Source organism: Corvus brachyrhynchos, unplaced genomic scaffold (genome assembly GCF_000691975.1).
Source record: "Corvus brachyrhynchos isolate BGI_N302 unplaced genomic scaffold, ASM69197v1 scaffold376, whole genome shotgun sequence".
Classification (NCBI taxonomy): Eukaryota; Metazoa; Chordata; class Aves; order Passeriformes; family Corvidae; genus Corvus; species Corvus brachyrhynchos.
The window spans coordinates 1,456,099-1,469,569 of NW_008238966.1; the positions used below are offsets into that span (position 1 = coordinate 1,456,099).

Below are 13,471 nucleotides of genomic sequence, written 5' to 3' on the forward strand. Positions count from 1 at the left end.
CCCTCTGGGGAAAGAACCTTCCCCTGCTCTCCAGCCTGAGCCTGCCCTGGTCCATCTCCAGCCCTTCCCTGGGTCCTGTTCCTGTCACAGAGAGCAGATTGGAGCTGCCGCTCAGGAGGATGTTGGAGACTGCAATGAGGTCTGACCTCAGTCTCCTCCAACTGGACAGGCCAAATGCCCTCAGCTCCTCCCTAAACCCTTCCCCATCTCCATGACCCTCCTTTGGACACTCTCTGACACCTTCAGATCTCTCTGGTCTTGTGGCACCCGCAATGTGAGGCAGAAGGACCCTGTGGGTACGCACGGTTGACGAAGATCTGCTCCTCGTGGGACAGGATGCTGGTCAGGTGTGCTCCCTGCAAGCGGCACTCCCGCTCCGCCGTGTCCCACGTGCGCCGGTGCGCGAAGTACTTGTAGCACTGCCCCTGGAACTTGTGCCAGCCGTAGTCACACGTCTCCGTGTCTGCAGCAAACAGACAAAGCACATCCCTGTCAGTGCACCAAAACCAGGCACGTCTCTTCTACGCCAATGGGTTTCCCGTGGGGCAAAGCTTTGAGAAAAAAACCCGTCTGTTAAGGCGTGCAAAAGCAAACGGCCGTCCTTGAGACTTCACTGTCAGGCACTTCTGCTTACCCAGTTTCAGCACAAGCTGTGAGAATATTACTTATCTAAGATGCATAATTGCAATTGGACGCTTTGTGGGTTTCCGCTGATCAAATTAGGCTGAATCTGGGCAATTTCAGGAGGACATCTTCATCCGTAACCCTGGGTGGATGAAATGCCTGGATGTTGGACTGCAGGGAGTCTACATTTCATCAGAGTTTTCTGAACCTGTACGTGGGGATGGGAGTTTTTACTTGCAAGGACAAATGTTTCTTTGAGTGCCTGTACTAACTTAAGTTTGGAAGAAACTGATAACTGAACATTATAGGAAGGGAAATTATTGCGATTGTTCAGCCCACAGAAGCAAGGATGCAATATTATGTTTCTGAACTCACACCTCCCACCCCTACCCCTCCCCCAAAACCCATGTTCTTTGACAAAGTCAACTTTAGGCATCAATTTGTCAGGAAGTTTGCAAAGCTGAAACACAAAGTAATGAAATTGCGCGCTGTCTGTGCTTGCAAGAGGCATTGTGCTGATAAGAACGCATCACAGAAAGAATTCACATCAGCTACTGTATCTTTTCAACCCAAAGAGAAATAAACACAAGCCTTGGAAGAGGAACAATCCGTGGATTTGACGTTAGTTATTTTGTCAAGGTTAGGCAGCTGTAAACAGAATGCATGTCAAAAAACAACAGAGTTTCTGTTCCAAGCTTGCTTCTGCAGGGACGAATCACAGAAAAAAATCAGCATTAATAAGATGGGCAGAACAAATGTGATGTCTGAATGTGTCTGAGCTGTGCTCGAGGATGAGAAGGAGTTGCCAGTGATAAGAGGGAGTTTTGGGGAGGAGCGGGAGAAACAGCAGGGGAAATGCAGAGAGTTTCGAGCCATGACAGATGCAATGGCATCATATAGGACATTTCAGCACAAGATTACAGCATCTTCCAGCCATGGCTATCACAGCACGGGGTGGCTCACGCTGAGGGGCCTCAGTGGCAGGATGCTGAGGAACAGAAACACAACGCCTGGCCTCCCCTGCCCTACCCACCCACCGGCAATCTGCTACTTCCCAGCAAGTTTTATCAATCCCCCGAGCAAAACTGCATCTGAAGCCAACTGTTCCGGCCTTTCCAGAGCTGTGGAGATGCTCTGGGATGGGAACTGGATTTCTCAGGTTCAGTAAGTCACTGTAGCCAGTGGTCAATAACAATGCTTTGGCCAAAAGGGCTCTTTTTGCATTACTACAGAAACAGCCAAATATTGCAGAATATGCCAAGGGCTGGTGACTGCAAATACCTTAACTCAGTGATTACTTAGGTTTGAGCTGCTACCACCTAAAAAACAACTGTGGAATAGTTTTTCACAGCACAGAGCTGGTTCTTAATTCACAGCAGGAAGAGGCCATTTTCATCTTGACGCACCAAAGTGTCTATTTTTTAAAAAAAGGGGTTAAATCCCCCATGACACAAACTAGATTTTACTGTGCATAAATGGATTTCAAAGTGCAATCATATCACATCAGAGGCTTGTCAGAATTTCTCTGACTCTAATAATGTAGTCATTGTCTTAGGAGTCTGGTATCAAAATAATTTCGCAAAAGTCATCAGTATTGACACAAATGTACCAAATGCAAAGGCATAATACAGCTTACACTGATTATCTCCTTCTATTTCCACGAAGTTGAACTGTAGAAAACTGTTTCTGCCTTGAGTCATCCCAGCTACGAATAAAGGAATGTAATCTATCTAACCAAATTGTTAGTTTTCATTTCTTTCCCTCTTGTATTCTGTGTGAGATGTAGGCTGCAGACACAGCTTTAATCTCTGGCATCTAGGTGATTTTTAAAGTTTAGTCTGCCTTGGGTTTTCTAGAACATTTGTTTAACCACACAAGGCTGAATAACAGACCTATGTCCTTTGCGAAGGCACTTAAGATTTTATTATTTATCTTGTTCAGAGACTCCTTTGTCCCACAGGAAACAAGTCAGATAATATCAAGGAGCAGAGAAAAACGTGGCCAGAGAGGATTTCCAGGTTATTCTAATCAAGCCTTCCCTGGCCTTTGCTAGGGAAGAAGTGTAGGGTTTGAGAGAAGATCTGCTGAAAGGCACACTGGGGAGGCAAAGAGGCTTGAAAACACAAAACTGAGAGGACTGCATTCACAAAATGAGATATAATTGCTTTAGCATGATTCATGAATAATACAATTACTCTTCTTAGGGTAAAAGGTGCCAAGCAGTGACAAAGGTAAAAGTTAAGTAACTTCTGTGCCGGTGTGTATCCCAAACCTTAAAACAAACAAACAAACAAACACAACCAAAAAAGGGACAGAACAGATGCAGATGGCTGTAAAATACATATGTTTTTAGATGGTGGAGAAGAGAATTTTTTTGTTTTGGGGAGTGGTTGGGAATTCTGGGGTTGTTTTTGGGGGAGTTTTGCTTTTGGTGTTTGTGTTGTTGGCGTTTTTGGGAGTTGCTTTTTTGTTTTTTTTTTTAATAGGAGAGGTTGATAAGAAGAGGGAAAAAACGAATAGGGAAAGGAAGATTCAAGAGGATGAAAAATGCAAACCAGGCAAGTAAAAATGTGGGGACAGTTTCACCTCTGCAGTGCTTTGTGCCCAGCGTGCATCCCTTACTCAATGAAGAAAGATGAAAGGGTGACACAAAGGTAAAAGGGTTCCCTATGGGTATAAATTTTTTGTGCCTTTACTGAACCACTAGACCCTAATTGCAGGTGGCTGTAAATTTTCTGACCCAACCACAGTGAGCAGAGTAGGTGCAGGCACTAACTTCCCATTGTGTACCCAATCACAGATTTCTGTAACCTTATTCCAGCATGTGATGGAAAGACTGAAACACTGCTCACCATATTTGTGGTGTTTTAAAATGCATCTAGGATTTATGACAATTTACAGGGGTTTTCAGTGGTGTGTGCAAGGAGTTGCTCTCACAGCTTCTGTTCTCTGTAACTGCAGTTGGACATGTGTAACAACATCCCTAAATACCGCATTAAAAAAAGAGTTCTCTGTAGGTTTGATACATAAATAGGTACTGCTTTTTCAATAGCTGCTGACAATAGGTCCCTTGTCTTTAAAGAAATTCCAGAAGAGGCTTAAAGGAAATAAAGACTAGCACAGGTACCAGAACATAATGAGAGTCTTACTCAGCTGTGAATTTTATCAGTGACCCTCTGCCTTCAGCTAATGAGGAAATGCTGGAGGCACTTAGCCCACACATCTTGAGGAGAAACTTTTCTCTAGTAAATATTTCTCTAGTAAATATCCAAAATAATCCCTTTTCAGCTGATAGACATCAGAAAGACACCATCTGTCTTCAGAAATTATCTTTTCCTTCAGCCCCTCTCAACTACTTCAACCCCAACCAACCAAGCCCTGGGAACAAAGTGAATTAAATGAGATTGGAGTAATCACAGACATTGAAACAATGAACTTGGCTTATAACAAAACATGGCTCCTGATAGGGTGGCTGAAAACCACAGTTCTTTTGTTTTCAAAACCTGGAAGGGAACAGCTGGTTGAATTACCCCGAGGAGGCGTGTCCTGTTACAAACACACATGTGCCATTTTTGCGCACATGTCCAGCTGCAAGAAAGCCAAACCTTGAGTTTAAAACACTCCTTGAGAGCAGGTAGACACCAGCTAGAGCAGCAAAAGGAGAAAAAGAAAAGGAAAGTCTAGCCAGCCAAGGAAGGAAGAGGAAAATCCACAGAGGAGCTCATCCAGTTCTCATAAAGAGAACTTGCCCTTAAAACTGAGGTTCAAATTGCAAGTCTCTACCATTTCCTGAGAGTTGTCATAGGGGCCTTTCACAGAGGGATGACAATGGAAAGACTCATGGCTCTCCCAGAATAAAACTCACACCAAGATTTACTGCAGCCCACAGTCACTCTTTGAAACAGTGTTTTGGGGATATTTATGAATTTTTAGGGGTGATGTTCAAATGTCATAAAGTGACAAGTAGAATATGCATCTTTCCTTTAAAAAGATACAGGCACTGGGCAAAAGAAGATATTATCCCTTTTAATCTCACATGCACCAGAAGTGGTGCTGTCTTAACTGAGCTAACAATCTAGTTTAAAAGCAACTTTTCAAGGAACTTTCAGCTGCACTATTTCTAGCATCAAATGCAGCCCTCTTCAGGAAGATGTTCCCGAGCTCAGTTTGCTGAACCCTTTCCACCTGGCAAGAGGAAGGGCTGTCAGGGAGCCAGTTCCAGCTCCCTGAGACTCAGGACTGATTTGCCTCAGCCTGGATTAGATCACCCAGAAGGTTCCTTTAACTTCCCCACTGCCAGAGCTCCCTGATGTGCAGCTGCGCTGTCCCCTCCAAATGCTGACACAAGCATGATACCCCTGCCGAAGATCCCTTAGTCCAGAGCAGTCCCACAGGGGCATTTGGGTGAAATTCTGAGCTCTGCATTTTTTTTCTGCACAAGTGTAGTGGGTGCAGATGTGGTCATCTCCTACTCTGAGCTTCATTTCCAACGGCAGTGAATGCTCCCTGATTCCATTCCCTCCCACGGCATTTTGAATGCTCTGCACTGTGCCTAAGAAATCCCTTCAGCCTGATTTTTTTTTTTTTTAAGCTTTGTGAAATGAATAGTATATTTGAAATTTTAAAAAAAATAATAAAAAAAAGAAGTCATGAAATATAATCTCGGTGTGCTGAGCTCCACCTTTCCTGTGGCACCGAGGTGCACATTCTGTCGTCCTGGCTGGTCTTTAAATCTAGTGAGGTCAGGACTGATGCCTTGAAATAAAGCCTGCTTGCCAGACAACCATGTCTGAATCGCCAACACAGTTTTATTTTGTCTGGTGGAGTGGAAATTTGGCACTAAAACCTTTTCCCAAGTCCCAAACCACTGCAGGACTTTAAGTGGAGGAAATTTAAATTCCAAAGCTGAGAGAGCACAGCTCTGGTTCTGATTGACAAACTAGGAAATGTTCCCATTAACCACCTAAAATGCACTCTCAGGTTGGTCATAAAAAGCAGCTTAAAGCTACCATGGCACTCAGAGCCACTGACTGCTATGGATTTGCTGGAATGAAGGGGAGGAGGAAGGGAGTGAGAACATTTATTTCTTTTGGTGTGAAAACACCATCAATTTTTAATTTGGGAGACAAGATTCAGAAAGCCTTCTCAACTTACAAGGTTAGCCAGACTGCTGAAAAGGTTAAACAGTGAAAATGCTGGAGCTGATCAGCACTGAGATTTTTCATATCTAACAAACAAATCTCTACAGGTTGAGCTGGAAGAGTTTGCAAACCACTCTTCACTGAAGCTGAGAAACAGACATGAAAATACACAATATTAATTAGGCAAATCCAAAGGTTTAGTTCATTCACCTGTGACCAAAATCATTCAGCTGAAGAAAAAGGAAAAAAAAATTTCATAAGCTTTAGCAAGTACACTTTAATACACCATTCCTTTTTCCCAACGGAAATGCCTTCATTAATTTTATTGACAGAACAAATGTTGCTACCCTATTCCTCCTCCCACATATTGAGTAAGCATCTTGCACTGTGAATGTTTCCTGTGAATGCAGTGGGGTTTCTTGCAGGCAATTTTCTGACAACTACAGGCACTTGGCTTTTCAATCTTTATTTCACTTCTCCATCTTAGAAAGCCTTTTACAATCTCCTTGTAATGATAATCCTACACCTACTTTTCCTAAAATAATCCCTGAACAAATAATTTCAAAAACTGTGGGATGAAGTTGTCAAAGCTGTGGTCCCTAGTGGATGAATATATAATCTGTCTTATTCATTAAACTATTCCTACATCTCACTGATGCTTTTTTGGAGGTGATGGATTCTGATAAGTCTTTTACACTACATGTGATTCTTTAAGAGAAACACTCAGCCAGAAAGTAACTCTGCTCCCAATCATTAGGCATCACTACAGTAATGAGAGAGCCTCATTATGTGCCTTCCCAGCAGTTCGCAAGCCAACAAAAGCAAGCAGGCTTGGAGCCACCTGAAAACTGTCGCTGAAAAGCAACACCTGAGAGCTGCTGTTTTGACACAGAACTTGCCCAATATATCAGTTTATATTGGGTACCTCGCAGCACGGCTTCCACTCAGGTTAGCATGTCAACAGGGATTGTGCAAAATGAGAGATGGGGAAAAACCCTGAGCCACAAATCAGGGAAGTCTAACAAAAATTAGGAGCTCTCCTCACTACTGGTGACTTCCCGCAGATTTCTGTCAGTTTCTTCCACCTTCTCATTTTTTAGGAGGCTTTGCCCCGTTACTCCAGAGGGCTGTTGGGATGGAAATGGGTGTCCAGGAACACAGGTTAGGGGACAGCCCTTACCTTGTTCACAGAGAGCCCCAACGTAGCTGGGCAGGCACAGGCAGGTGAAGGTGTTGAGGCCGTCTATGCACGTGGCTCCGTTCCGACACGGGTTGGACTGGCACTCATCGATATCTGCAGCACAAAATAGAAGTGGTTTTATTACCCACCCAGCTCCCAGGAGGGAAATGTTCTGCAGCCTTAGTCACGCTGGTGACTGGGACCAGTTCAGAGCAGAAGAATGAGGTATTGCAAAAGATCCCAGTGGTCACTGTGTGGGTGAGAAAGAGGAATGCCATGCAGCGTGCAGCCTTCTCCTGGGGGAAAACTTGACCTGTGCATGTGACCCTGGCACAACAAAAATTCCCATTAACCACCAGGGACCTCGAATGTCTTCACCAAACTCAATTATTGGAACTCTTATCATGTAGCATTAAACAGACTGCTAATTTCAATCTGCAGAGCAGCAGGCCCTGGCATTGGTTTGCATTTCTCATTTCTTCCTTGTCTAATCTTATCAAGAGAAGGACAAAACATCATAGCACTCATGGTCTTGAACAGTAAACAAATAACATATCTATCCCTGCGTCCTCTAGCTGCTAAAATACCTTGTCTTCACGTTTTAAATTGGAGCAAAACTTCATTTTATATAATTATTTTCAGCACAAGTTGCTTCTGCACCAGTTATAAGCTAGTATGTGTCTTCATAAAGATCATGTGATGTTTCCTAATGAGTGCTGCTCCTCTGAAACAATCGCAGCTTAAACTTCAATGCAGATTTTGCAAACATCTCCATCCAAAAGTGAACTGCTGGTAGTCGTTCGCTCATTAAAATACAAGAAAGAAGCTGGACTTATCCACAAACCAACAAACAACTAGAAATAATTGCTGCATCATTGGAAGGCTTTAAAAAAATATATTTCTATTTTAAAATATGCTCTGATCAAATGTTACACCAGGTCCAGTCATTTTATCATACTTTGGCTGGCTTTCTGGAGGGAAAAGCTGGTTAGTCTGAACTGTACAGGTGAGTCTATTGAAATCTACAGTCACAGGAGGTGCAGAGATGTCACAGGAAACTGGAAGAGGTTTCTCAGCTGGAATTTTTACCAAAATACTCATTTATACCAAAGATGCATACGATTATGATAATATTTAAATTTTCCTGCAAAAGTTTTCAAGTTTGTGTTCAGTGCTCAGCTTCACAGCCACGTTTGGGATCAGTTTTATTTTACCATCCTTTCAAATAACGATGTGAAGCTCTTAGGGAACTATCCCAAATATTAATGTCTATTTTGTTTTATTTGGTGTGTTTTGGAATTCAACGCTGTGAATTCCAGCTCCTGCAGTTCATTTACATCTCCGTTAACTCCTGTGTTAAAGTGCACAAATCTGTGCACTTTATGGGGAGAGAGAAAATGGGAGAGAAGATGGGGAACTCTCCATTCAATTGTCCTGAAGTAGGGCCTCAGTGTAGAATTTTTCAAATGTCCATGCAGGCTTCAACTTCAAACCACACCAGATCTCATGTACAACAGCTTTAAACCTGAGTTAATCAGCACCCAGATGGCACCAGATTACCTAATTCACACTGCTCCCCGTTGAAACCTGGCAGACAGGTACAGATGTAGAAGGAACCACGTGGGTAGCAGGTACCACCATTGAGGCAGGGGTTGCTCTTGCATGGATCTTGGCCTGTTAAACAAGTAGAAAAAGGAATTTGACTCCCTAGTTTCAAGAAAATGGTGTATTTTTGATTTTTGGGAGAAAAAAAAAAATCTTTCTTCACTGCTGCATTGGTGGTGCAGGCTTTACTGTAGCTACAGAAACTCTATTAACATACTCAACTACTGAAAATAAGATTTATAAAACAGTAAAGCTTGTCTTCAGGCATCACTACTTTCAACTTTAACAACAATATGGCATTTACTACAAACCAATGTAAATTACTCTCAGAATTATACTTTTTTCACAGCAATCTGTACTGCATTTGGCAGTCATGATACTCTGCTGAGGATTTAGTTTGCATGACATGACAATTAATTATAGCTGAAAACAGTTAAACATATGCAAAATGAATGGAAAATGCTTTTTTCTTGAACAGGGTTAGTTTATGCAGAATGACAGGGTACACAGAACATACTGACAGGCTGCTGCTGTTTGGCTCCCTCATATTTAATCAGTCAATGCCCACAAAGTCTTATTTCTTTTCTCACATGTGTATTTCCCACTTGCCTTTCTTAAAAATACATTTAAAGACTACAAACAAAGGCACTGAATACATTTGTAACTGGACTAAACATTAAGATGAAAACTTACCTGCTGTGAAATCCTCGGTTGTTACGGGAGTTAGCTTTTAAATACCATTTCCTTGAAGAGGTTTATGCCTTCCAGTGATGTTTATTTCCACTGAGTTTAGATACCTGGGTATGTGCATTTGATTTCATGCCTAGGAGCACTCACTCACACAAACAAGTACACACTAAACCATTTCTAAGAGTTAGTTTCTCAGAGAGAGAAGGAAATCCTGGAGACAGTCCTTGTGGGATGCAAAAATAAAGCCCTGCCTTTGAAAACTTACAAAATGGGTAAGAGAGTTCTGTAAGTCAGAGGCTTGAGAAAAATTAAGATTTTTTGATCACATTTTCCCAAAACAATCTGACAACGATTTATGGAAAAAAAAAAAAAAAAGTAAGAACATCTATTTTACTTTTGCAAATTAGACATTCAAAGTCTTCTTAATAACAAGTTCCCTGTCTAGGTGTGGGAATGCAGAAGGTCCAGCTGAAAGCCTCCAGAGGGAAATCCTATGTACATAAGTTTAGGATTGTAATCAAGTAATTAAGGATTTCACCTTGGAGGTTTTGGAAAGGATCTGATCCCATCCATTCGACAGGGTGCTTCTTTTAGGACTGCTTCACTGAAAGTCATAAATGTGGGCTCTGTTAAGAACCTTAATGGTGTTTTTTGTGTGTTTGCTGTCTGTTTGTCCTCCTACAGACTGGATAATTGCCCAGTAAACATTTTCAAATCAACAGCTACCTGGATTAGTTGAGAAAAAATAATAGAAAACTCTACAAAATCTGGCCAGCTCAGTTCTTTCCTCGGCTGTACCTAGACAAAATATGAATTGAAGTGACTCTACCGGCATCACCCATGTATTTGATGAAATGGTGCCCAATAACCATCATGGGGAAAAAAAATACTGTGGCAAATGACATCTAACAAAAAGTTTTGTAATTTTTAAGAGACAGACACTGTATCAACCAGTTAAAGCTACAGACAGGCTGAAAACAATGTCTTGGTTTCCTCTTTTGTGAAAAGTTATCTTGTAGGTCAAGATTTTTACAGAAAACTCTGATCCTAAAATGTGCGCTGTTGCTTTTTAAGTCAAGATGTTAGAAACAGCCCTACCTATAAACCAATTGTGTAAGAACTATCACCACGCTCACAAGAAAAGCCATCAGATTAAAACTGAAACATGGAAACTGGCAAATGAAATCATTCCAGCTGAATGCCCTACCACAGCCAATGTTACCTTCCTGTCTTTTAGAACTGGCTAGTTACCTCCAGTCTGATCCAGAGCTCCACGATGCAAACACCGATGGAAAGTCACTGGGCTTGGGTTTTTTGGCACCCCCCCCAATCCTCCTCCACCTTGCAGAGTCACAACCAGGCCGATTTCTCAGCTGGAGGGTGACAAGGTCCACTGTCATTTCACACGGAGCTCTGATTGTCACACCTCTTACCAGAGCTTGGGCAACACCTTCACAAGTACCACAACACACATAACACGACAGGGGAAGTTACCTGGAATTTGCACTGCTGTGCCTTCAACTGAACCCACACTGGTGCCAATCACGAAATCTGATCCGTTTGTGACTTCCGGAAGGGAAAATGTCGAAGTTACAGCTTCCACAGTGCTTGGCTCCTCAGAGCTCACTGTTGACGGCTCGTTTTGGTAGGGACTGTTTCCAGGGGCAAGGCTGTTTGTTGCAATGTTAGAAGAGATGGTTGTGATCTCCCCCTGACCAAACAAAGCTGATTGTGTTTCTGTGCCTCCCTCTAAAAGCTGGGAAGTCGACGTTAGCATTGTCACTGCTTCCTGGCCAGGCTTAAATCCTTCACTTTCAATGCTGTTGGGTGAGTCTGAAACAGTTGTGGATGCAAGCCAAGGGTTTTGTCTCTCAGTACTCCTGTCTTCCTCTTGGCGGGGGTTATTCACTCTCCCTGACGAAACCTCGACTTTTGTTGTGCTGATTTTTGGAACATCTGTGCTCGCTCTTTCTCCAAAATTCAGAAAAGCAGTAGGCAAGACACGTGTTGATGGAGAATCTCCAGAAACATCAGCTTCTTCCTCACCAGCTAAATCAGTTACAGGGATTTCTGTCTCCTCTGGCCTGCCTGTTAGAAGCCTACCAAAGTGAGGGGTACTTTCCGTGCTTGTGCTGTCCAAACCAGGCTTGGGAGAAAGCTCCAGCAGAGAAGGCTCTGTTGTGTCAAGAAGGTCAGTAGTGGGTGGTTTATATGTTACTGTAATATCAGAACTAACCTCTTTGAAGATTTCTCCTGATGAATGATTGGACTGATGTGAATCCCTTGATGACGATGATGATGATGATGACAATGACAATGATGATGATGATGATGATGATGATGATGATGATGATGATGTGCTCGTAATGATTACCTCAGGATACTCAGATACTCCATTTACTAAATGAACAGTTACTGAGGATTTAGGAGTTTGAGGAACAGAATAAAAACTCACTGGATCTGTTTCCTCGTACTCTGCTGATGCTGATTTCATGTTCATGTACATGGTGGGACGATTCCCTGCACTCGTGGTAGGTGACACAGTTGTCAGCTGGGATGTAGGCTGTGTGGTGACAACACCTAACTCAAGCCTGCCAGTTGTCAAAGCCTCTTCTGGCTCGCCAGTTACAAGCGGTGTAAGAGAAGGAACCACGGGCTGGTTATCAGCCAGTTCTTCTTGGCCCATCCCAGAAAAGCCAGAGACTGTTTCACTCTGATCTGCTATTACTTGGTTGTTTGCTGAAGTACTTGGCTCATAGGTGTCTTCTGTGGGGCTGGTTACATCAGGTTTAGACTCGTGAGGTACCTGAGGGCTTGCCAGAGATGGCACTGTGGGAAGGAAAATGCCCAGTTCAGAGGGTTCAGTGGTAGTGGGTGTTTCTGTGGAGAAATTCACGTCATTCCCTGAACCCAAATCCATGTCATCTGAGGTTGGTCTGTGCCCAGAAGTCACCAACTCTCTGCTTGGTGGACTGGAAGTAGTCAGAGGAAGACTATAACCAGATCCAAGTGTCTTTTCTTTGGCTATGGAAAACTTGGGAGTGGAATGGTAGTTCTCTCCTTCAGCTGTCGTGCTATCATCATATCCATATGTTGACTGTGTAACATGATTTGGCATTGTCTGCACACTTATTATATCCTCAGGCATTGACTTTGGGTGATCCATGTCTATAATAGTTGTTTCTTCTGGTGGGGTTTGCAGTCGTTCTTCAATCAGGGTAATATCACCATAAACAGAAACGTTCAGTATAACACTTCTTTTGTCATCAATCATGGGAATAATTTTTTCATATAACCCAGTGTCGCTTGTTAGTTCTTCTGATGAAGCTGCCTTTGGATGAACAGCAGATGGATTTGCAACAACCTCTGTTTCTTCTGTAAAAAGGGAGGCTAGCCGTGTGATTGCAGTCTGTGATCCATCTCTCGGTGCCTCTGTGGTCATAACATTGGAATAAACACGTCCAGGAACACTAGATGAAACATTTAGTTCTACTTTGGACACAGTGGGTATTGAGAAATGAGTAAACATATCAGGGGAAGATGAATCTGAAACACCAGCCCAGCCAGATCCTTCCCCAGAGCTCTCAGGTAATACTCTGCCTGGCACTTTTGTTGTTGATGTTACAGGAGATTCCTCTGTTTCAGGATTGGGAGTTCCACTCAGTATAACAGATACAGGAGCTGTGCCACCTTTAATCAGAAATTGTGAATTTTCCCCTTGAGAAATAGCTTTAGAAGTGGCTGTTGTCTTGTCTGTTTCGTTTTCTCCTCTCCTATAGTCAGTTTCCTTCTCCTGAGGTTCTTCATTCTCAACAAAATAATGCGTGGTGTCCTCAATCTCTTTAGAGATGAAGCTCTTGGAGCTGGCTTCTGCTAAAGCTGGGGAGCTGAAGAACGTGGAGGTGGGGAATTGGTCTCCAGTTTCTGGCAGCAGCTCAGCTACAGCGCTTGTGACTTCTTCATTAACTTCAGCATTTGCTGGAGTGCTTCCTCTTTCAAAGTCTTGTGTCTTGTCAGTGGAAAGTTCAGGTCCCATATTTGCGTGTTGGGAAGTTTGAGGACTTGAGGTAGCCTTGATCTCCTCGACAATAAATGGCACTACAGAAGGAAGAACAGCAAGGTCATCTCCCGACCCCTGTCCTGAAAACAGTGGATCACCAATGAGCTCGTCATGTGACAGTTTTTCTTCCATAGGTGTCGGGAATGTTCGGGGAATATCTTTTGTAGGGAA

At 42.9% G+C, this 13,471-nt stretch overlaps 1 protein-coding gene across 1 annotated transcript in view; it reads right to left on the reverse strand.

Moving 5' to 3' along the window:
- VCAN (versican) overlaps window positions 1–13,471 on the reverse strand; it is a 90,746-nt gene that overhangs the window by 17,444 nt on the left and 59,831 nt on the right. Inside the window, 4 exon segments of the mRNA XM_017738680.1 lie at window positions 305–463; window positions 6,946–7,059; window positions 8,506–8,619; window positions 10,735–13,471. The exon segment at window positions 10,735–13,471 is cut by the window's right edge and continues 15 nt beyond it. Coding sequence (XP_017594169.1) covers window positions 305–463; window positions 6,946–7,059; window positions 8,506–8,619; window positions 10,735–13,471 — 3,124 coding nt within the window.